Source organism: Ambystoma mexicanum, chromosome 8, assembly GCF_040938575.1.
Source record: "Ambystoma mexicanum isolate Mex_15411 chromosome 8, UKY_AmexF1_1, whole genome shotgun sequence".
In the NCBI taxonomy this organism is placed as follows: domain Eukaryota; kingdom Metazoa; phylum Chordata; class Amphibia; order Caudata; family Ambystomatidae; genus Ambystoma; species Ambystoma mexicanum.
The window spans coordinates 372,147,361-372,172,694 of record NC_090929.1 but is presented as its reverse complement, the minus strand read 5'-3'; the positions used below and the strand labels follow the sequence as shown (position 1 = coordinate 372,172,694).

The window sequence follows — 25,334 nt, the reverse complement described above, 5'->3', positions numbered from 1 at the left end:
AATTGTATGTTATGATTTTTTTATAGGATTTTATCTTATACACATTGTTGTTTGGTATGAGTGTATGGATGCATGATGGACGCATGTGGACGAATGAATAAACGATTGAATGGTATGAATTTTATTTAACGTGTGTGCTCTTAATTTTCCTGCTATGTGAATTGTAACTTTAGTGCCGATTAAATCATGATTCAACTCATATATTAAAATAATGTATCACGTTTAATAAAATCCTTTGATACTTTGTCTTTAAATTTCATCGTCTGGACTTTTTCCCAAGATCATTACTCCTGGATTTCTTAACCAATATCTTGGAAAATCATACGGGAACTAAAGCCCCAAATGCCTCACAGTGCTGCACACGGCTGACAGTGTGCAGAGGTCACACGATGCTTGCATCTGAAGATGTAACGCCTTAGAAAAAAGGGGATTATCTAGACAATCCAGCGTGTACCAATCCTACAGGAAAATATGAACAAATGTGTAATTGTCTGATGTGCCACACCAGCTGTAGGGCACAAGACACACAATTAGCCGTCATTGTTTTAATTGTTCCGAAAGAACAAATGAATGCCAATATCTGATATCGGTCGTCCCCAGTGACAAAATTCCAAAACCCTGCATAGCATTTAAACAATGGCACTCACCAAGCAAGAGCTTGTTTTTCCATCACAGAGCTCAAGTAGTCTATCCGCAGTCGAACCCTTTAAATCCTGTGACTCCCTATTTATTTATTTTTGCATTTATAAATCGTGCTAAGCCCTGAGGCATCTAGGCGCTGTTAGATAACCATCTACTCTTTTTGGAAGACAAAGAAGACATGTGCATGCGGACAAAGTATAAGGTTACAGGTAGTGCTCTGCAGGCTGAGCCCTCTCAGGTTTTCTGCGATGACCTAGCCGCTTTCTTTATTGATAAAGTTAACGTGTGCCTGAGCAGCAACTTCGGCCTGGGGCACCGGACCATAATTGGGTGACATTTCCCACCTTCTCTGTCTAGGAGGTGGAGTTGGCAGTTAGCAAATTAAAATCTGCCTCTCCCTCAGATGCCATTCTCTTGAGGATCTTGAAGGATATCTCTCCTCGTATTTCCATATGACTGACAGAAGCGGTTAACAACTCCTGCCAATCTGGTTTGATTTTGCCAGAGCTTAAGCAGGCGGTTGTTATCCACTCCTGAAAAAGCCCTCATTAGATCCTACGTCCCCGGCTAATTTTCAACCTATCTCTTTACTTCCGTTCTGCATGAAATTAATGGAATCTCTCATTTCTCCTTTGGTTACGTCTTTTCTTGAGTCCTCCTTTTGTCTTGATCCGATTCAGTTGGGTATCCATCCGGGTTGCGGGACAGAGAGTGTCCTGGTCTCCGTGTATGATGACCTTTGTTGTCTGGTCGATGAGGGTGAACAGGTGCCCTTATTCTATTGGACTTATTGGCCATGTTCGATACAGTGGACCATCAGGTTCTACTGAATTGTCTGGCTATGGCCGGTTTGTGTGTCCAGGTTTTGGCTTGGTTTGCCTCATTTCTTGCCAATCGTAGTCAAACTTTGACTCTTGCCTCCTTTTTTTCAACTGCTGTGATGCTGCTGTGTGGGGTCCCCCAGGGATCAGCATTGTCCCCGGCCTTGTTTAACATCTATATTCAGCCTTTTGTTTTGCTCATCCGCTCCTTCGGCTTCAGGTGTTACTCCTACGCTGATGATACCCAGATCATCACCCGGTTGGATTCCTCCCAGCCGGACCTTGTATCTCAGTTTAGGGGATGCCTTGCGGCTGTAAATTAGTGGATGGGCAGCAATTGGCTGAAACTTAACGGGGACAAGACCGAGATCCTGGTGGTGCACACCCCTTGCGGCCGTCAGCATGCTGTTACTGGGCCCGCTCTGTTCTGGTCTTCAGCCTCCTGGCCTACAGAACTGGGGATGTGTCCTCTTCTGATTCCAGAGGTTAAGAATCTTGAAGTCATTCTTTCTGCATCACTGTCGATGAACGCCCAAGTCTGGGCCATCGGCAAGGCAGGCTTATTTCAACTTCATGACCTTCGCAGGGTGTTGCCGTTTCTTCTGCTTCGCCTGAGGCCTTTAATCACAGCGTCATTGGTACTAGGTCAACTAGACTATTGTAAGTCGTGCTACTGGCACAACCTCTGTACCTGCTGCATCGGTTACAACGTCTTCAAAACTATGCGTCATGTGTGTGCAATGGCACTTCCTACGGGGTCCACATCTCCCCCATCATCAGATCATTGCACTGGTTGCCAGTGCGCCAGCGTGTGCAATTTAAATCATTAATGATAGTCCATCGGGCCTTTTATGGGTCAGTTAGGTGCAGAGTATCTTCAGGAAAAATTCTGCCCCTATGTGCCCTCCCACGATTTATGTTCTAAGGGCTCCTGTCTTCTTTCTGTTCCTCGCTACCAGTTTGTGCGAGTTGGGGGCTGCTCATTCTCTGTGGAATTCCCTGCCTGTGTCACTAAGATCTACGGATAATCATCTAGATTGTTCGGCGTGCGTGCGCTTTAGAAAATAAATTAACATAACATAACGTACAGTATTCATGCAAATAGTAAGGTTTTTAGAGATTTCCGAAAGATAGAGTAGGAAGGTTCAGATCGCATGGCGGGGGGGGAGTAGGTACCAATGTTTGGCTGCAGTGGATGGGAAGCTCGCTACTACTAGTATCATTAAGCACACACGTGGCAACATTACACATTTGAGATGCAATGTTCCCTTTTTCTTGCTGAGAGACTGTTGACATCAATGCCACTGTATCCTGGCCGGACTATCCAACCAACCAGGGGCACAAGTACATCTCCCCCGAAAAAAGCAAAAGTATACCCCCCTGCACGCTAACAGCAGTCTTCCAACTTGTTTTCGCAAAACTATTTGGGTGGGGTCCAGGATGTGTGGGGTGAAGGAGGGAGGAGGTGTGGCTTGTATTTGGCTGTGTCAGAGTGCTGTCAAGCTCTTAATCTCCAGTTTACAGTCCACCAATATATATCCGCTCTGTCACATCACTGTGTACGTGCTTAAATGTGAGGCCATAAAAAAGTTCTCAAATGAACCATTAAAAACTGCAGTAGCTGCAGGATCCGGTTCTGCCACATGTTTTGATGTGGAGCGAAGTCCAAGCTTGCATCTGCTTGCTCTGTTCTCTGCACATATTCAGCTCGTGACCCAACCTCTGATTTGTGAAAATAGTTTTTGATCTCATGGAATTTTCAAATTGATCACAACCACTATATTGCCCCTCTATTCTGGTCAATTCAGCAATTAATAACAATGGGCCTCATTACACGGAAGGCGGTGATCCAGGGTGCTATTAGCACCCTGGACCATGCCGGTAAATTACCGGCACCGCCTTGGCGGTAAGGGGATTTACCGCCCCATTCCAAGGTCGGTGGGGCGGTAAATTCCCCTTCCGCCATTGCCATTCCCATTTCTGCCCCATAGGGCTCTATGGGAATGGGGAAGGCGCTAATTACGGCACCGCAATTTTGCGGTGCCGTAATTAGCTCCGAGGTCCCTTAGCGGGTTGGTTTTTAACGCCTGCAAAAAGCAGGCGTTAGAGCACCAACCCGCTAAGGGACCTCGTAGTACGGCGGTAAGGGTTAACGGTCACCGTTGCCATTAACGGTGACCGTTAACCCTTACCGCCGTCCGTGTAATGAGGCCCAATGCCTTGAGAAGTGGGCCGTGCAGAGTAGACTTTTAGACCGCCGCCCGCGTCCTCTTGAATCCAGCTGCACATCAAGCAGTGTGTAGCGCTGTTTACTTTGCATTCAAGTGTGTTTGTATAAAAAATACAAATATGATCAACTATTAGACTATCCAGTCAGCAAATGTTCTTGCCAACCTAAAATGGAACCTTTAAAGATTGAAGGCGCCAATTACACATGTACGAGGTGCCCCTTGAATGTTTGTGTGTGACTGAGCCAAAAGCACGGTGACCCTACCCACGCTGCACCACGCATGGTTTTCCCCAACCGAGCACCCACAGAATAGTTTCAGCTGTATTAGAAACAACAGTGGAAATATAAAAAAGTCTAACATGTCCATCTACCTTGTGTGGGCTTGGCTAGCCCAAGGAGGGAGGTCTGTTGGGCATGTTATGTTTTACAATATATTGTTTTTAACATAACATAATTAAGGGCCATGTGGCAGATAACATCAACCTGCCTCCATTTGCAGTGTTATACATTTATGCCACTTGATGACCTCAAAAATCCCTGTACGAATCTCCAGGAGAGATTGAAATGTTTGCAGGACATCAAACCACCCGAAATTCCAAAGGTTCAGTGAAACTTGATCCTTGATCACCCAGTGTTACATAATGCCTTTAAAAATAGAATAGTATGCCCTTAACATTTGTGAAGGCGTTGGCCTCATCCAGTTCTCGACTATGTATGTTGTTCTTAGGAACCACGCACACCCTTTTGGGTATTTCAGTAAATTACATTGATCAAGGTGCATCAACTCCCAGAGCAGAAGGTCCTGTAGACTCAGCGAGTTTGGACATTCTTTTGAAAGCCAAGCAAATGCTGATAGCATGCAATTGCTCTGCCAGTTAGGCTATCATGTTCATGTGTGGTTGGCTGGGTGTTTGGAAAACTAGGTCAAGTGAGCAGCACTCGGAATTGGATCTTTACTAACCATTACACAGGTTACACAAGATATACATTCTGATTCTCTACTAAACAACAGCAACCATGAATGCTCCTCTTATGTGCCATATGGCATGGGTTTCATACAATGGAGATCTTTAAATCAAGCATCTAAAACCCAACACATTTCTTAACCAATAGCAGCCAAGCCTACGGCCCAGATCGGGTGGTAACAGTTTGTTCAAGCCTAAAAGATGGACCGTGCTGCTGTTTCCATCCAATCTGGCCCACAGGCAAGGGTGTTACTGCTATTGGGACCCCAGGTTTTTAATAAATGTGCAATTCACGTGTTTAAATGAACAGGAGGCAGGCTCGTGGCGTCCCGTTCATTAAACTAAATACTTACCTAACATGGCCACCATGGAAATGGAAGGCAGGTCCCCTTTTCCATTTCCATTGCAGCCTGGGATGCGGTAGCTGCGGTGGCGCCGTCGCTAGAGGAATCGGGTAAGTGGAGTGGATAGAGGTTGGGGGAGGGAGTAGAGACCGGAGGGAATGGTATGTGGGGGCAAGATGGTGGGGCAGGCTTGGATCATGGGATTCAGGTCACGATCTGAGCAAGCTGAATGGCTGCAGGGCTTGCCCCGAGTGCTAATATAGCAATAAGACCCAATCCAGTGGGGTGGATCGAGAGGGCGTTAACGATGAACCCATATGCTGTTACCACTAGATTGGGTGTTATTACTATTACCCCCACCCCCTTTTCTCCCAGGTTTTAATCCAAAAACCCAGCTTACACCACCAGAGGAAGCAAGTAAGTGGGGTGGGGAAGGAGCAGAGACGGAAGGGAAGGTGGGGAGAAGATGACTGGTGGGTGTTCATAGCTCTGAGATTGCTCAGAATGTAAGCTTGGATCATGGGATTCAGTCCGCAATCAGAACAATCTGATTGGCTGGCTACCCTGCCCCAAGTGGTAATTGACTTTACTTTGTTTAAATAAATTTGAGTTGGGAAAACACTGTCTCTTTTCTGACCCATAGTTGTGGGGAGGGTCTATATGAATAGGGGTCATTATGTTGCGGAGGCCACCTGACATAAGAATCATATATTAACAGTAAAATAATAATAATAATTTGGCATTTATATAGCACTACGAACCCTCAGGTATCTGAATCTATATTATTTATTTATCTAATTATTATTACCCACGGTGTGTGGTGCTCATTTATCAACCCCGCCGGGATTCGAACCTGCGTTAGCAGGCTCTGCATGAATGTCAAAGTAAGCGCTCTACTCACTGTGCCACTTGACCAGCTTGGAAACATATCTTGCAACACTGGTCTTTCAAATAATTGATTAAAGTATGCAGACCATATGAAACTAGCTAATACGGTGTAGGAATTGAAATTGAGATTGGATAAGCAGGAGCTAAAAGCAGCTCCTGAGTATTCTACATTAACCAGAGAGCACCAGCAACCACATTGTGTCCATTCTTAATAACCCCTTGTGCTTTATATGTCATACAGAGGTGTCCTAATGCTTATTTATAGTTTGGGCTAAACACACACAATGTCACATAGTTATGTTATTTCGGCATCAGTTGGCCGGCAGAGCCAAAAGGTAGCTCCTGGTATCAAGCTAACCAGGCTCTTCTGGGCTATAAGCAGGAGTTAAATATCTCCCAGCTTCCTTCAATTTAGACCCCTGCGGTGGGAGTAGATGGTGGGCTACCTTCACTTCTCCAATACATCCATGAGATTTAAAGCAAGATACTAGTGCTGGCTCTTTGTTGATTAATGGAATAATCCCTCACGGGTGTGCCCTATGAGAGCAGGCACACTACACACAGGAGGTGTCATGTTATTCCCTCTAGCTGATGTTGTGCTACAGATGCACGCAAGTCTACCCACCCTCTTGTGTTGGGTTCATTGAAGCATTTAGGGTTGTCTGTATGTAAGAAACAGCGGCACAGGCAACACTAGGGACTGTGTGGTTCAGTGTTTTAATCCCTCCCCAATGCACAGGTGCCTCACTGCCACTGAGCTTCTCCACAACGAGGCACTGCAGATCACTGTGTCTCGGGGAATGGTTGAGGGACAGTCTGACTGGACACGTTGCTCCCTTTCTAGCTTTCCCCGTGCCTGCGGAGATTCATTGCCGACTAGTAAAGGGCAGTCGCATCCACAGCGTGCTTACAAGTTTCCAGTGTTCAGGTCTGTGGAGTCCAGTAGTTCTCCTCTCTAGCCCGAGCCTTCGGGCGAGCTAAATATATGTTCTGGTCTATTTTCGTTGATAAAACCGATGTGATTTGCCAATTGCTGCTCACACAACTGAACACAAATTACGTCAACTCTGGGGCTCCCCCTCTCCTTAGCTCCCCCATCCATTATAGCTCCTCTGTAAGTACTGCACCCTTACTTGCAGCTCACTGGTTGTGCCCCCTTTGTACCATACTTTGTTGTTTCCCACCTACGTTTGCAGTGTATTAGTCACATACATACATACATACATACACAATGTAGGTGGACTTCCTCTAGAGGATTCCGCCAGGAAGACCTGTGATTTTCTGAAGACCAGCTTTGCAAATCAGGCAGGTCTTAACCTCATCAGCGCATTGATGAGAACCCTGCAGCTCCCGGGTTAGTCCGCCTTCATCACTGGATGAGAGTAACAGCATAGCTCATAGGAGCAAGCTCTAGTCTTCACATTGTACGCAGAGGTGTACTGGGGCCGAGCTTCAGGGGGCCGCCTCTGTGGTGCGTTGAGGTGCACAGAGCCAGCTCAGCAAGTGTGTTCCCCTCGGGTAACTCAACAGCATCAGCAGATGCATTTTGCCCTTGGAGAAATCATTGCCGAAGTGAAGGGAATGCAATGCTTCCACAGCAGCATGAAACAGACCAGAAATCTTTTTCCAGAGAGGGTAGATTGCACCAATCAAGAGGCTTCTTCTTGGTCGCTGATCAGTCCCTGATTGGTTTGAGAGCACAGCTCAATACTCCAGTTTTAGAATACTTTGGTGTGAGTAGTCACAGCCAATCAAAAGACAGCATGGAACTTTTTGCAAGTGCTTTCTGTCACCCTATACTCATTCAACCTTAAGGGTGTTTCAAGACAGTGATTGAACCAGGGATGGCGCAGCATCCCTTTTCCTCATTTATTCTGGCACGGCCCAGTGAGCAGCAACGTGTCCAACACAAGGGCTGTATCCGAGTAGAGTTCGAATTCCTCACTAGTTGATTATTTCAGTGTTAATAAATGAACTATCTCTTGCATTTTATTTTGTTTTTCTCTGTCTCTCGTGACTTCCTCCTATCTGACTCTTCCTTCCTTACTCCCCTTTTCGCACATGCTTTGTGATGAGACAATTGTATATTGCCTTGTTGCCATTTTAATGGCTTCAAAGAGCGTTAGGTTGTCTGGTAGTTTGGCAAACTGCTGTCTGAGCGCGCATGATACTGCAAGTTGTATTGTAGTTGAAGGTTATTACAAGATACATGATAGATTGTATATAGCAGCTCATGCTAGATTCCTCCAGCTTCTAAGGGCTCAAACAATCAGTAATTATCATTAACCACTCATGCTCCTCAATCTTTCGAGCCGGAGAGATGAAAGTCTGACTCAGCCTGAGAAACCTATGACACATTGCTTCGTTCTGTGAGCATGTGTGTCATGCGTGAGTTATGCTTCCGGCTTTGGATACAATACATTACGATTTCAGGAAAATGTCTTTGATGAAGGTAACTAGTACTGTAACATTATATTTAGCAATCCTCATATGTTGGTTGTGATGTGGTACTGTGCGATTTACTATGCCAGTGAATAAGTGATTGCTGGCATGAGAACTGTATTTAGCAATGGACCCAACCAACTAATGTGGGGATGCTGCATTAATAGGTGGAGTATAAACATAATCACTGGGGCATCTGATTACAGTTGTGGGCTCTGCAATTACATGTTAAATGATAACTTACATTACATGCATACTTGGTAGATTGAAGTTTGGTCACGCAGTTAGTTGCATGAAAATGTTTAGTCAGTGTTAGATGACATGTGAAACTGTGCCGTTACATTGCATGATTTTTCAGTAGACTGGTCTAGTCTTTGAAGGGTGAAAAGGTCCACGCACTGGCGAAAATGACATTACATGGCAACTGTATCTTTCATTCGCTGAAACATGATAAACACACAGGTGGACAATCTGCAAAAGCCATGCATAGAAGGTCCCCATTTGTTGGGTTTTCGGGAATTATGAGTTCAGCAATGTCACTGAAGAATGTTTCATTTTTATTGTATTCTTTTGCAAAGTCCAACAGTACTGTTTGAGAGGCTTCAAATGTACAAATGTTATCTCTGGCCTAAGAGATTTTCTGGCGAGATGCCTGGCGCTCGCCTGCACATTACCAGGGGAGATGAGCTGGCTATGTATCGGCAATGGATGGTCTAAAGATTTCATTGGCTGCGTGAATCGGGATACTGCTGACTAGCCTTGTTTGGAGAAAGGAAGAAAACCTCTGCATTGTAGCACATCCTCTGAACGAGATGTTCAGCTCACATCTTTGCATTATTTTTGGTGTATGTAGGTGACAGTGTGAACTGCTGTTAAACATAATTTGTAAAACCACTACGATATCAACAGATGGTCAAAATGTGTAGATAGAAAAACTGTTCTCTATCGTCAAGCTTTGATTGATCGAGCAAGTATATGTACCAGTTAGCAATGGGCAGACACTCCAGCTCTTTTCTACATGGTGTCATTTAATACTTCCCTTGCATGCACCTGACTACCAACCGAGGCCTCTGCATGCAATAAGATCTTACTTTGATGGCGGGGCCACTAGCAGGGTTCTAAGCCAGATTACACTCCAAAACCAATGCTCTGATTGGCAGCCAGGCACCTGCAGAGTCCAATAATTGTATAATAATCTATTATGGCATTTAAGCTGCCGGGCAGGACCTGATACCAGTCAGTGGCTTGCCAACAGAGTGTAATCAGTCATTGATCCTGCAGTGAACTTGGCTGCAAATGAAGGATTTTCTCTTCAAATCTGACTTTCAAGTCATATAGCGACTACCGCATCCGATAAGCTCTGTGGAATAAGTCCCAGATTGGTATCCAGCCAAGGCAGTACCCAATATTTCTTTTTAGTGTTTAGATTTATTTTGTTTACCAGGGTCAATGGTGACATTGGCCCCATGGAAGTCCCCTATCCGACATTGACCCGGCAATGGCCTGCCAGTCAATCACATTTGTAAATAGGATACAATCTTAGCTTGGTAGTGACCCTCTGAATAATTCAGCCTGCGGAGTGTGTGTGTATTCTGTTGCACTGTCCACAGGTAGCTCATGTTCCATACACTAATCTCAGCCTGTTAATTGGCTGAGAAACCCTCCTTTTTTCCAGTGTATTGTTACTTTTCTAGGTCGTCATTCTATCTGTACTGCTTTTGTTTTCTCCTTTAGAAACCACCTCTGCTTTCACAATCAGCCGACCGGTGGATAAACCCGATGAGTCCAACACCTCTATTTTGATTGGCTGCTTGGTGGCCATCATCCTGCTTCTCTTGGTTGTAATCGTCATCATCCTTTGGAAGCAGTACATCCAAAAGAGACTGGAAAAGGTGTGTATGCAAAAAGGGGCAAAGGAGAATCGGGTGACGTTGCAAGCATGTGGTCTCACCTACTCAAACAACCCATTAGGGCCCCATGCACCAGCCCCACGTAGGCCTTTGTTCCAACGAGGGTGGGGAAATTGCAGAAAAGAAAGAGCCAGGCGGCTAGTGCATCAGCAGGGTATGGGTCTTTTGTGCCATTCTGATCACCCTCTGCATGGTAGACTACACCTGGCATATACCCAAGTCACTGGGCCCTTTATTGGGTTCCATGTCATTTCGCCGACCCCCTTTTTTCTGACGGGTGTTTTGCCAAAAAACGTCATCTACATTTTTTCACATTTTGGGGAGGCTGGGGGGGTTGCCTCCACCCCAAGCCCTGCTTAATTTATTTATTTTTAATTTCCCTTCCCCCAACCCTTTATTTACCTTTTCCCATGCGGCAACAAATGACTGTCCCACTGCCACATACAAGTGTTTTTTTCTCTGTCTGAGATGAGTTGGGGGACATGGTGGAAGCCTGACAATAGTCTATGTAAATAAGACGGGCCTTCTTGCGTTACTAGATTCGCTGTTAATCATTGCCACACTTCTGCTTACATCTTCTCCATAGTCACCCCGGCGGATCTTGGAAGAAGATGCCACAATCCGATTGTCCTTCTACAGCTACAGTATTGCCAACAACCAGACTCAAATCCACCAATCGAATCCCACCTACGAGCGTGTCTTCCCACTGGATCTAGACTACCAAGCGCCCATCGTGCCTCCTCGCAAGCTTCCGGAACTCTCGCAGAGTGCAGAGGATTCTGGTAAGTGCCTTTGGCCCACCCCTCGGCTGAAGACATGGGAAACATTGTTAGCCTGACTTAGAAGGAAGACATCCATCTTGTATTCAGAACTCATCATATAAGTGAGACTCATAGAATTCCTGTGTTCTTTGCAAGAAATGTGTGTTGTCGAAAAACAGAGCATGGTGTTGATCATCTTTCCTAAGTGGTAAAAGATATTTGAGCGTGATTAGTGCTTGCCTCGGACCTCTCTATGCCTCTTACAGGACACAGGTTCGAACTTCAGTGAGACAGTCTTAGGCCTCCATCCTTCTGTGGCCTTACGGATTCAGTAACTTTGACCCAGTAATATTTACACACCATATTACAGGGCTTACAAGCACAAGGAGTGCAGCATGAAATTCTATAACAAACTGAAGCCTACACCGAAGTAAACAGTGCGTTGTATTCAAGGGGAGTAGCCTCAAACTCACAGCAGTTCTCCCATCTACAATATATTCAAAGAAACCACAGTATAGAGTTGGAGGTTCTTTAGATTGAGGGGAACAGAACGCCCACACTTAACAGAGTTTCTGTATGCCAGCCGATGGCTTGAACACTTTCATCTTTTATAACGCGTGGCTGGCTACAATATGTCTTCAACCATTGTAGTCTGATCCATCTATGCTGCACTAGCTACCAAGCTAGTGGTCTACTGGCATCAAGGCTTGTCCTGAGGATACGTATTGTAATGACGACTCAATACATGCCAACATTATCCATTCATTTGGGAGACACTACACCAGTCCTGGTTTTAAATGTGCATTCTGGGTACTTGTAGTCCTGGACTTCCCCATTACAAACCTGGGATAACAAGTCCAAGAATGCAAAGTTAAAACCAGGACTGGACTATTGTCTCACGAATGCTGGCATGTTCCGTGTGGGTTCCACACCAAAGTCCACTGAGAAAAGAATGGGGACTGAAAACCTTTAAAGTGAATGCATTTTTTTGGGGGGTGGGGTTCCAATCAATACCCCTGTTTCCCACAACTAAAAACCCATTCCGACTGTTTCCCAAAAATATTTAACCCTTTACCCCACACTAAATACATTCACTATAAAGGTTTTCAAGATAAAAGATTTGATATATGGGCATTCAATATATAGGATTCAATATAAACACTGTATACCGGGATACCGGGCTGAGGGTGTGTGGTTTAAGAGCAGAGGAGAGACAGCCCTGGGAAGAGTGCAGAAAGTAAAGCAGGAAGGAGGTCGGGTAGTATTTGTTCCATCATGAGTGCATGTTGAGGGGAGTTTCCTGATTCAAGTCAGGGGCAATGCAGAAGTAGAACATTGAGGTGTAGGCTCGGCAATTTCTTGTTCACACAAGTCATGAGAACATACAGCTAAATGGTCTTAGATTCAGGACAGACAAGAAAGAAGAAACAGGATCTCATTCTCATAAACATGTTAAGCAACTCCCTTGAGATCCCTGCTCAATGGAAGATTCAATGTGTTGGCTATGCAGTCTGAAATCCTGGGACAGACAACAACATTGAACTAACAGCAGGCCTCAACCTACCATTGCATGAATGTGCTACTCTGCAGGGCCATGAGGAACATGTCATCTCCTAAACAAAAGGAAGCATCAGCCAAAAGCTGAATTGCACCCTGCTCTTAAACATTAATACAAAACCTCTATAGTATGGTAATTTAGGAAGAAGTTGAAGACGGCTGAGCATTTCTAAAGATGACACCTCGCCGGACTAGTGTCATGAAATATAAAGATAATACTGATTGGCGATTAATGCTAACAAGAGCCTGTGTCTGCGTGCAATCATCCTATGGAGTTCTCTTGGGGAATGTAGGAATAATTCAAGAAAATGAACTAGAACTAACTAAACTAATCATAGTAGCGACTACATACATGTCGTAGTGCTGTCATAACAAGTATTACTAATGCCCAGTTTAGTTGATGATTCACACGTGTTTGTAGAGCACTTCTCCCAGCAATAAGCACACAATAAACTGAGCTATCTGCCCATCCCTTTATGAGATGGCACTAATAGGACTTCAAGGGGAGGCCTGCTAGTTTGGTTTAGAAAATCATATTGAAGAATTACTATGAAAACATATGTTTTGGTGGAGGAACACTTAGTGAAAGGTCATGAGACTGTCCTATAGAAATTGTAGCATGGACGTTTTCTAGGGCATTCCCATTTTCTGAGTATGCATGATGTTTTTTGACATATGAATTGGGTATGATATAACACTTTTACAAGAGATGTGGTTTTTAGCTGAAATGTATTTAGATGGCTGTACGGTGATACAAGGCGGTGCAAAGATGGCTATGAGAGGTCGCACCCATATGGGTGTCCTGATCGGTGCTAAAAGCCATATTAAACTTACCCGGTATATGTGAAGGGCTAAGAATGACATGTTGTGTGGCATGGTAGAACTGGGCTCTCCAACAGAGAATATGAAGTTATTACTCAATGTTTATATGCCCACAGAAGACAAGAGCTGCATAGGAATAATACAGGTGCTGGAGTGGGTTACACAAAGCTCGAGAGATGAGTGGGCAAATGCCCCCTTATTTTGGGAGGTGGTTTTAATTGTTCTAGAATTGGCCAGGGAGGGAATAAGGGGTTGAATGGAGTGGCATATCCAGACCCTTTTGACTGGGGTGTCCCAAGTTGGGCACTGACCTATGCAGGGGTGGCATGAAGTACAAGCGCACAAAGACATAATGATCATAGTTTAGGATAATGCACATAGCACCTGGGGTGGCCAATCAGATTCCAGGGGTGGTGCCACTCCCTGGACACACCCCTGGCTGAAGGAGAGCCTGACAAGGAATGGAATAATAACGAAAGTAAAAAGTGAGACGGGTGTGAAATGGGAATAATTCATACTTTTTTCCAATTTGCTCAATGTACGGTATTTGGAAGGGCAGAAAGATGCCATGACCCCTACGTGGCGACATTATGAACCCTCTAGCACTATACAGCATCTGCTTATAGATAAAGGCTGGGAGCACTGGAGAGAAAGTGATCAGGCAGTACTGAGCACACTGCTGCAAGTGGCACTATATATCAGGACTTCCCAACTGAAAGGGCCACATTATATTAATGAGAAAGGAGGCGAATGAGGTGGCAACTCAAAACATGAATCTACTGAACACGCACGTCTGCAAGAAGCCTTCTAAGATGTTTAAAAGGATCGAAGAATCCAGCTATGAGAGGACTGTGGCCACAATAGAAATGTTAGCTTAATACTATGGTGCAGGTAATCGGAGAAGAGTTGTAAGAGATACTGAGAAAAGGCGCATTCCTTACGATGCCATAATAGCTGCCAGGAAAAACCTTTTAAAGAAAAATGGCGAGACAGGTTTGTCACAATAGCGTCTACACACATGGTATTGCTAAAAGAAAAGATGTGTGGATTAAAAAACGAATATAGGAACTGGATCAAAACCCATAAGATGACGGTTTCCGGTGCCAGATGGAACATTGTGTACACGGCCTTAAAGAGTGAGAACACTATAAAATATTCTGGGCTACATGTCACAAATTTGCTCAGGCTAATAACACACATTATTAACCCTATTGAGGAGGCGCAGTGGAAACAACATATAGCAGGTACATTTTGGGACAAGAGGTATTGGGGAATAAAAAAGTCAATATGCCAACATAGATACCAGTTTGAATATTCCAGGCAAGATATAAGGGAGATGATAAAAAAAAGTTAATACTTTGCGGGCACCGGGATCAGATGGGATAGCAAATCTGGTGTAAAGATCTCCAATAGTGGTGTGGCCCCTTCATCTTGGCAAACAACCCATGTTATCCCGGTATATAAATATGTAGACAGAACAGAGCCGCAAATGACAGGTTACTGGCAATGCTTGACGCAGACCGTAAGCTCTACACTAACCTTTTGCTCAAAGATATTGAACAATGGGAAAGGAAGAAAAGCATCCCATATGAATTCCAAACTGGAGTTAGGGCTAGTTATGGCGCCATGCTTAAATGTTATCGCGCTAAAGAAATGTATTGAGGATGCGAACATGAAGAGGGACGCGGGGCTATATACTGCCACGATAGACTACTCTGCTGACTTTGATGCTATCACTAGAGGAAAGCTATGGAGAAGTTGGTGGGATGGGAGATAGCGATGGGTCTTTTAAAGATGATACAGACTTTACATAGGAATGCAAAGATGCAGGTGTGGCTGGGCTTAGAGGGTACTCTCTCCAAGATGGTCGAGTGCATCCTTATGCTTGTGCAGAAAAGGTGTTCAGAATCAGCCCTTTGCCTACATCATGCTATACGCAAATGTCAGGGCACTCACAGAAGCGTGAACTCAGTGAGGTTTCCTAACATCCTCTGGTTTTCTCTCAGTTTAGAATGTTGCTCTCACAGCACACCCGCTGCAAGGAAACCTCTTTTGCTACACACATTGCTTTTGCTGTATCCCACAAAGATGGCTATGTCCCTGGATTTGTAACCATTATCCGTGAATGAGCTGTAATCCATCCCACCTTGCTCACTTCTTTCTTCTTCTTTCCACAGCATGCAGTGGTGACTACGCTGAGCCTGACCTCACCCAGTCCACCCCTCACCAGGGCTTCCAGAACAATGTGCCCCACTACGCCGAAACTGACATTGTCAACCTGCAGGGGGCCACAGGGAACAATATGTATGCCGTGCCTGCCCTCACAGTGGACTCGCTCACCAAGAAGGACATCACGGTCGGGGAGTTCCCCCGGGAGCAGCTGCGGCTGAAAGAAAAGCTGGGGGAAGGGCAGTTCGGAGAGGTACGAGACAACGGAACCAAATTACAGCAAGCAAAGGCAGTGAAGGGGAAATTTATATTTTAATACGACAGATGTTGAAAGCCAATCAAATGAATGCCGGAGAGAGTCTCGCAAGCAGAGATTAGCCCAAGGATTCTTGTCACGGTTGCATAGATAACTAGAAGACTTTATTAACCCAACTCCCATTACTTCATATCTGCAGAATTTACCTTCCCATCTTTGGAAGAGTTTCTTTCCATACTGACACCATACACCTTGATTAAATGCCTTCTAATGCTAGGATCAGGGTTTATTCCCAAACGTTATGCTAACAGCTTTAGACAAGGCCGTTCAAAACATCTGCCTTTTGCCCTTAGTTAGGACTTTTAGGATACGGTATGTAATTGTGAAGTGCATCTCTGCAATTTCTGAAAGTATGTGGCACTGATGATCATCTTATGGTGGGGCATTAAAGTGTGGCATTAGGGTGTGGCTAAAGAGTGAGTGGGATTTCGGTCCTAGCTGGTAGTCACAATCCTAATGGCTCCCCATCAACTCACAATTCGGGTTTGTTGATGTGCTGTGTGTGTTTGTGTGTGTACGTGTGATGCTTGTCTGTTGGAACATGGGCAAAGGGAATCTTGTGTGCTCTGGAATCCCCTCCAAGGGTTCCATGTGATAATATCGCCGCAAAAATATCGCTATACAAAAGGTTCACCATATTTTTGCGGCGATATTACCCCATGGAACCTGCGGGGGTACACCCCCGCAACCCCCATATATTTTAAAAGGGAGCGGGGGACACCCCTGCAACTCCCCCATCCATTTACCCCATAAATTCTCCAGCATGGGGTCTGGCATGGATTCACATGCTCATGAATATTCCCCGTCGTCAGGCTGGGAATCCTCGGTAAAGAAAAAACCAGTATCAGTTTCGTTTCTGATCTGTCTTTCGTAGTAGTAACCAATCACTGGTCTCTGCGTCATACTGACCACAGCCAATGACTGCCCTCTACCTAAGCACCGCCTCTGGCAGCCATCTTCAGATTTTTACCGCACGTTCATGTGTTGGGATCCTCGTGCTATTGCTCTCGAGCGTTAGTGCTTTTTTTCGCGCTTTTTCACAAAAAACTTCGATTCTTTCGGTCAAAAGAGCCTCAAGCTCCACCGATCCTACATCCGATCAACGGGGACCCGTGTCGGATTCATCTGTGCCCCTCAAGGGTGAAGATTTCGTCGAGCTACGCTTCGGAGGACTCCAGAAGCTTCTCAGGCCCGGTCTCGGAGATGGCCCAGGAGAAGGGAAGCTCGACGCCCGGAAAGCTGTTCAGGGCCTGCCCTGGATGCCAGCTGCAGAACGTCTTCAAGGAGGACGAACACTCTTTCTGCCTTTACTGCCTTCATGGGGACAAGACGCACGTGGAGAAGGACTGTGCGTTTTGCGGCAACATGTCGGAACGGACCATGAAGGACCGCCATCAACGTCTCGCCAGCTGGCTGGAGGGTAAGAGCCCGTCTGGCGAGAAGAAGAAGAAATCTGAGCGGTCTTCTAAGACCTTTGAGGGCGCCCCGGCGACGGGGGCCCAACATAAGGCCAAGCACCGCGAGTCCGCTGGCACCGGGAGCGCCGAACGGTCGGGCTCTACGGGCGCCAGGCAGGGCGCACCCTCCCCGGCACCATCAACCACGAGCCAACGCTCTGGGTCGGGTAAGAGGAAGGCCGAGCACCCGGCGAAGCTCCTGGAGAGACCCCGGTCGAGCTCTAAGGCAGAGGAGGAGCGTGGCAGTGCCCCCTCCCTCAAGGATAAGGCGGTGAGCGCACCTAAGGTGGTGAAGGCCTTGATCCATTCGACCAAGCCCTCTATCGAAACGGTCGCGGCGGCCCTGGCCCAGCCTGTGGAGGCTGCACCAGTGGTGGCGGCCTCGGGGCCCAGAATCTCCCTGCCTCCTCGGAGGGAGTCTTCTTTCGTGCCCATCGATAGGACCCCCGTGAAACCCTCCGTGGGGAAGAAGGGGGGGCAGGGCGTCGTCGTAGATTCGGCCTCAACCTCAGAAGAGGAACTGATCGAGGTCTTAAGCCACGGCCTAGGCGTGGAACAAGACCAGCCCGTCGGAATGGGCCCCGACGCAGGCGACGACGACGACATCGTCGAGGATACCGACGGGGCCCCTGCTCGCCCGTCGGATTCCCCTCTGCCAGCGCCGCAAGACAACTCAGCGGCCATTTTGTTGGCTATACAGTCCTTATGCTCCGAGATAAGGACGAGACTTCCGTTACCGACGGAGGAACCTCTCCCGTCGGGGGATCCAGAACCGGGACCTTCTGGTGTTCCCCCTACCAAGAAAAGAAGGATCCATCCACCGCCTCCTTTTCAACCGTCGCGCCCCGTCCAGCCCTCCTCCCCGTCCACCCGAGGGGATGATACGGGGACTGACACGGCAGCGACGGGTACGGACGACGAGGCATACGACGAGGATTTTCCGTCGTCGCCTCCCACCAGGGCTTCTCCACCCGACGAGATTGGATCGTTCCACTCAATGATCGCCAGGGCATCCGAGCTTTTCCAACTCTGCCCTGAGGAGAAGAAAAAGGAAGGCTTCCTTTACCAACGGCGCGAGGCCAAGAGGAAGACGGTCCTCGCAGTGCCTCTGTTGGACGACATTTGGGATGAGGGCCTTTCCCTCCTCAAGAACCCTTCCACGACGCCAGCGAAAAGAGACCGGTACGAGAAAAAGTACCGGGTCCCGGACTCGGCCCCCCTATGCCTCCGGGCGCAGCCTACCCCGGACTCCGTCGTCTCCGCGGCAGCCAGGAAGAAAGCGGGGGGGGGGGTGCGGCCTCCACGTCGACTTCCCCGCCGGACGGCGAGGGAAAGAAATTGGATGCCATGGGACGCAGAGTCATCTCGTCGGCGGCGACGACGATTAAAGCGGCCAACGCCTTGGCTATCGTGGCCCGCTACGACAGGGAACTCTGGTACAAGATAGCTCCCCTGCTGGATTTTCTGCCGGACGACAAGAGGGCGGAGGCCCTTGAGATCCTGCAGGAAGGTGATGTGGCCTCGGACCACGCCATCACCGTGGCGACGGACATCGCCGACACTGGGTTCCGCCAGATGGGCAACGGCGTTTGCCTTCGACGTCGCGGATGGCTCAAGGCTACGGACTTTCGGCAGGACGTCCAGACCAGGGTCCTGGACATGCCCTTCGACGGGAACAACCTGTTTGGGAAGACAGTGGACGATTCCCTTCAGGCCATCAAGGCGGATACTGAGACGGCCCGGGCCCTTGGAGTACTGCAGCAACGGCGGACGCCCTTTCGGAGCGGCGGAGGCAAGGGCGCCTCCAAAGGTTCCGGCGGCGGTTTCGCTTCCTACCGTGGTCCACACGGCAAGGACCGTCCAACTCCTCACGGACCTGGGATTCTCCGTGAACTACGCCAAATCCCACCTGGTGCCCGCGCAAGTCGCACTGTTTCTGGGAGCGAGGCTCGACACAGTGTCCCTTCTGGCCTCCCCGTCGGAGGAGAGGACCAGGACCATCTTGGGCAAGGTGCAACGGATGTTGGTGGCCGACGCGGCCAAGGTGAGGTCCATCAAGTCCCTCCTCGGGATGATGTCTTCCTGCATCTACCTCATTCCCATGTGCAGGCTCCGGATGCGGCCGTTGCAAGAGTTCCTGGATGCGCGCTGGATCCAGACGACGGGCAGCTTCGAGGAAAGGATCAAGCTCGACGAGAGTTTCCGACGAGCGATACGGTGGTGGGGCACCCGCGCGCATCTGACGGCGGGCATGGACTTCCAGACCCCAGCCCACCAGGTGACTGTGACCACGGATGCCTCCCTAGAAGGGTGGGGAGCGCACACCGAAAATCTGCATATCAACGTCCTGGAGCTCCGTGCAGTGTTTTGGGCCCTCAGGTCCTTCCTTCCGTCCCTCAAGGGCAAGGTGGTGAGGATCTTCACCGACAACACCACCACCATGTTTTACATCAGGAAACAGGGCGGAACCAGGTCCCCAGCGCTGTCCAAGGAGGCGCAGGACCTGTGGCATTGGGCCGTCGCCCAAGGGATTCTTCTGGTGCCGTTTCATCTGGCAGGGATAAAAAACACCATCGCCGACTCACTCAGCAGGGAGCTGCGCTCGTGCCACGAGTGGGAACTACGGCAGGATCTGGTGGATCGCCTCTTCCGACGGTGGGGCACACCCCAGATCGACCTGTTCGCGACGGCGACGAACACCAAGTGCCGGAGGTTCGCCAGCAGGTTTCCCCAGACGAGGAGCATGGGCGATGCTTTCTCGTTCCCCTGGGAGGGCCTGTTCCTCTACGCGTTCCCTCCCTTGCCTCTGCTAATCCGGCTCGTCAACCAGCTCAAGAGGTCACGGTGCAGGATGATCCTCGTCGCACCTGCGTGGCCGAGGCAGATATGGTTCCCGGACCTTCTGGACTTGTCGGCGTCCCCGCCAATCAAGCTGCCGGCGGACGCGGATCTACTCTCCAGGGAAGGAGGCGCCATCCTCCACCACGACCCGAAGTCGCTGAACTTGCAGGCCTGGCTCCTGCAGCGCTAGAGTTTGGAGGATACGACATACCGGCCGATTGCAGAGAGGTTCTTGCAAAGGCCAGGGCGTCCTCGACTCTTAAATGCTACGGACACAAATGGAAGAGGTTCTCTGTCTGGTGCCACGCACAGAAGATTAACCCTCTACGGATTACGGCTCCCCAAGTGCTGCCGTACCTGCTGACGCTGGCCAAAGCTGGTCTGGCTCACGCGTCCATCAAGATTCATCTTGCTGCGATCTCCCGATACACCAGAACCACGGGCCGGACGTCCTTGTGGTCTCATCGTCTGGTGAAAGAGTTTATGAAGGGACTGTTCAGATCGTTCCCGCCGGTGAAGGCTCCGGCCCCGGCGTGGGAGCTCAACGTGGTGCTGACCAAACTCATGGGACCTCCGTTCGAGCCTCTGCACTCGGCCCCGTTGAAGTTTCTATCGTGGAAAACAGCTTTTCTCGTGGCCATCACCTCCGCACGACGAGTGGGAGAGATCCAGGCCCTTTCCTGCAAGGCCCCGTACTTGACTTTCCACGACACGAGGGTAGTGCTCAGGACGCACCCCTCCTTCATGCCCAAGGTACCGTCGGACTTTCATCTCAACGAACCCTTGGTGTTACCTGTGTTCTTCCCGTCGCCTTCGTCGCCGGCTGAGAGGACTTTGCACTCGCTGGATGTAGCTAGAGCGCTGAAGTTCTACGTGGACCGCACGAAAGGTTTTCGGAAGACGTCACAACTCTTTGTGAACTTTGGACCTGTCAATCAGGGGAAGGCTCTCTCGAAGGCTTCCATCTCCAGATGGCTCTCCGGCTGTATCATGTACTGTCACCGGTTGGCAAACCGACCGCTGCCTGGCCGTCCGAGAGCCCATTCCACCAGAGCGATCGCAGCTACCACGGCGTTCCTATCTGGTGTGCCCCTGCTGGACATATGCAGGGCTGCTACGTGGAGGTCGACGCACACCTTCACGAAATTCTACTGCGTCGACCGGGATTCCAGGGAGGAGTCCAGGGTCGGCCAAGCAGTGCTGCGCAACCTGTTCGCCTGAGGTGAGCCTGGTGAGGAGGTAAGATGCTTAATGTTGAGTTGATGTGATGCTTAATGTTGAGCCTTTGCCACCTCCCGTGGTTGTGCATGTGTGTACTGCTATGTATTCTTTATTCATGAGCATGTGAATCCATGCCAGACCCCATGCTGGAGAAGGAACAAGTTACTTACCTGTAACTGTTGTTCTCCAGCATGGGTCTGGCATGGATTCACATGCGAACCCTCCCGCCTGCCCCTCTGCGGCTCTTCACTTGGTCATACTGCCACTTCACGTGCTTCCAAATCTGAAGATGGCTGCCAGAGGCGGTGCTTAGGTAGAGGGCAGTCATTGGCTGTGGTCAGTATGACGCAGAGACCAGTGATTGGTTATTACTACGAAAGACAGATCAGAAACGAAACTGATACTGGTTTTTTCTTTACCGAGGATTCCCAGCCTGACGACGGGGAATATTCATGAGCATGTGAATCCATGCCAGACCCATGCTGGAGAACAACAGTTACAGGTAAGTAACTTGTTCCTTACTGGACATCCTGCTGTCAACAGTTTTCTTGCTCAAAGTCCCAAGACAGCCTTCAGGCCCACAGTGAAGAGGACGTGCTTGCAACACAAAGGAATGTGCTTATAAAGTGGTGGACTCAGAGGGAAGAGACAAGATAAAGCGAGCATCTTATATAGTTGGAAACTCTTCAAAAGCAACAGGCGGGTTTGCTTTAAAATCTGTCACAACAGCAAATATTGTACTGCAAAGCTGACTACCACATCTAGGTCCTTTGTCAGCAGCAGGATACATTGGGATTTTGGCATCAGATAAGCTAGGAAATCATTCCAAAACCCTTTTGAAACCCAGGCAGGTTCACATTAGAACCTGTGGAAACACATAATAATTTGTACCGATCCACCCCCAGAGTAAACATTTTCCGGCAGTATGGAGAACCCTATTTTAGTTCATTCTTTTAAAATATTTCCAAATACGTTTTAAGGGATTTCCAGAGAGAGACAGGGAGAGCATGCAGTCTTCAGTGTATAAGGTGTATGGAGAAAGCGGACATCTCCACCATAAACAGACAAGTATACAGAAGGATTGAGAGGGGAAGACAGACAGACCAGGCTTAAACTTTAGGCAACATGCTATTGAACTTAAATACTAGCCACATCTCCTCATGTTTACCAATAGGCTACAGGCCATGGATGTAATCCTGTGGTCACATGTCCCTGTATGAAACCACAAGGCCACATCACTGCACACTCACTGGTCTCTGTTGGACAAACACAGTGCACCTGAGTTATGTTGACAAGCTTCTTTCCTACAGTAGGTACTGATCCGTAGTTGGCACAGGGTGGTCCGGCATCGATCCTTGTTGGTGCGAGTTGCTGAGCTGTGTGTTACCTAGGAGTTGGATAGGGAAAGGGTGGACATTCTTGCACTGAGAATACCTTTTTGACTACTTGTCTCATTGGAGCATTTGTGTACTCTCCAACATGATATCTCATTAAGGTGAGATGAGGTGTACTAATGGTGGGGAGGCAGGAAGGAGCGACCGGGACTGTCGCTAAATGATCAGAATATTGAGGGACGGGTGTCTCATGAAACCGACAAATGTTGGGGTGGCTTGCAGTCTCATGCTGAAGATATGTGACCCAGCAGTTTGAGCTTTTTAGGGTCGGGCCAAGCCTGATTTCATTTGCGGGCTAAAAAACGACTGTCTGGAGACTGTCCTGAGGGTTCCCAGAGTAATTGCCAGTGGTTAAGATTAATTCATAAACCTCCAGCCATCGACTTTCGGTTTTGCATGCGTCTCTTGTTCTGACAGCCAGTCCTGACCAAAGACTGATGACCTCTTGAATGTCAAGAGTCATCTACCTTAGTCATGTAAAATGTTCCTTGAATTTAATTTTAGGCCATGGTTTAAAATAGTGGTAGACGCACACTCTGATGCTTCCAGTTCATCATGAACGCTGTGTATATGGCCAGACAACATGAGGAGAAAGGTGGCAGATTTAGATTCTAGCAGAAGTAAAAAGGTTAGAGCATGTGCAATTATGAGGCTGATCTACAGGATAATGTAGCGGTGTATGATGGATTCTGCCCACTTCGAGGCACTGTAAAAGTAGGTGTTTTACCCAATGTAATCATGCTTAATGTATTGACCTGCATCTGATGAGCCGCTCAGTCAGCCCTGCTGTGATTGGAACCTATGCTCATGTTGTGGGGGCTGAACACAGATGTTTAAGGCACACTATCTTTCGCAAATCATTGTGAGATTAACTTTAACCACCAATGAACCATCTCGAAATGTTTGCCGTGCATCATATAGATCCATCCAATCAAACTCTTTTCCCAAGACTTGATCGTAGCCATCTCTGGTTGTTTACAATATTAAACCAACAGATCTGAGCATCCAGTGGAAAGGCTTGGGTTTAGAAAGGTATCAGTAGTATTAATACTGCCTCTACTTTGGGAAAAAATCAGCAAACCAACCATTCTCAACTGCTTTTCCCCATCCTATCCCTCTGACATACCATGGTCTGTTCTCATTCTTGACTGCAGGCGGGAAACATATATCTTCAAAATATGAACAAGCTATTCAGCACAATCTTGCTGAAGGCAGGACTTCCAGCATGTCACATCCCAGCCGCATCGTGATTGAGATGCAAACGCCCAATCGAAGTGCCCGAATGACAGCAGCACTTCCATTGGTAGGGCACTGACAAGCCGATGCTGATCTGTCTCTGCACATGCCGGAGACAGGTTCTAAATACATTGCTTGTGTATGGTGAAGGGCCACCACACTCTGCATTCAGCGCATCTGTGGTGATCTCTGCGTAGCCCACTTGCACACAGTAGGGATCAGCAATGGCAGCCACCAGGGTTTTCGCACCCCCTCAGAAACACTTCCACGGGTACAAGAATCCTGCACCAGCATCAGACCCCTCATTGCAGGCAGATGCTGCAATAATCGGTGAAATCTTGACTTGCACAGATTTTGACTCCTAAATAATGATTGGATTGTGGCCCTTTGTGCTATGATTGCAGTGCAAAGAAGCCACACTGCTTGCCATTGAACCCAGCCCCACGTGTGATCATTTGTAATTGTGGCAGCAGGCTGAGATTACATTTAAGCAGCTTGAATTCAGAGCTCCTGACAACATGGAGTGGAGCTCTGTTACTGAACGAAATGTAGGGCAGGAGATAGATCAGCTGTGTCCAACTTGCTTCAAATGGCTTGCTTCCTCTTCCTCCAGGTGCATTTGTGTGAAGCCGAAGGCCTGCAAGAATTCTTGGAACTTTCAGACAGCGAATTTGCCCACCAACCTGATCTGGTGGCCGTGAAAATGCTGAGATCAGATGTCACGAAAACAGCCAGGTAATGCTGCAATTGTGCACGGTTCAGAGGGAACGGTGGGGTAGTGCTGGTTAAGAGAGCACAGTTCTGGTGCACACTGCACAGTCCTAGGCATGCTTGGGGTGAATGTGGTCTCGTCCTCGGTGTTAAGCAATTTGGGGTAATTGGTTGCCTTCATAGGCAGATGCAAATTTGCTGCAATTAAAATGTATAATACGCACATACACTATGAACCAAACACTGGACATGGAACACACTATGTGTGCCTCTATGCCAAGAGCATGTTGCAGAAATGTGCGATCTGTGCAAACAATTGCACTGTTTCCACTGCAAGCTGAAACTGTTCTCTCATCTCTGTCGAAATGTCAATGTTTATCGCTTAACAGGAAGTCAAACATTTCACAATTGGTCTGTGGTCAGTGAGTCTGAAACAAAGCAGAACGGTGCACAGTTTTGTGATCAAAGACAGCATCGTGTACATCGACAGTGACTCCAGACAGTAAATGCTGCTTACAAAAACTGCAGTGCTAGATCACAGAGAGCAATACAACTGTCTGATTGAATGTGTGTGGCACTGTCAGAGAAGCTACAACCAGATTAAACT

At 47.9% G+C, this 25,334-nt stretch overlaps 1 protein-coding gene across 4 annotated transcripts in view; it reads left to right on the top strand.

Moving 5' to 3' along the window:
• The window catches only part of LOC138471948 (discoidin domain-containing receptor 2-like), a 679,729-nt gene that overhangs the window by 630,123 nt on the left and 24,272 nt on the right, over positions 1-25,334 (top strand). For all 4 annotated transcript variants that reach the window (XM_069609836.1, XM_069609834.1, XM_069609835.1 and 1 more), the window contains 4 exons: positions 10,067-10,224; positions 10,829-11,024; positions 15,560-15,804; positions 24,630-24,751. In XM_069609836.1, coding sequence (XP_069465937.1) covers positions 10,067-10,224; positions 10,829-11,024; positions 15,560-15,804; positions 24,630-24,751 — 721 coding nt within the window. The remainder of the gene's footprint in view (positions 1-10,066; positions 10,225-10,828; positions 11,025-15,559; positions 15,805-24,629; positions 24,752-25,334) is intronic.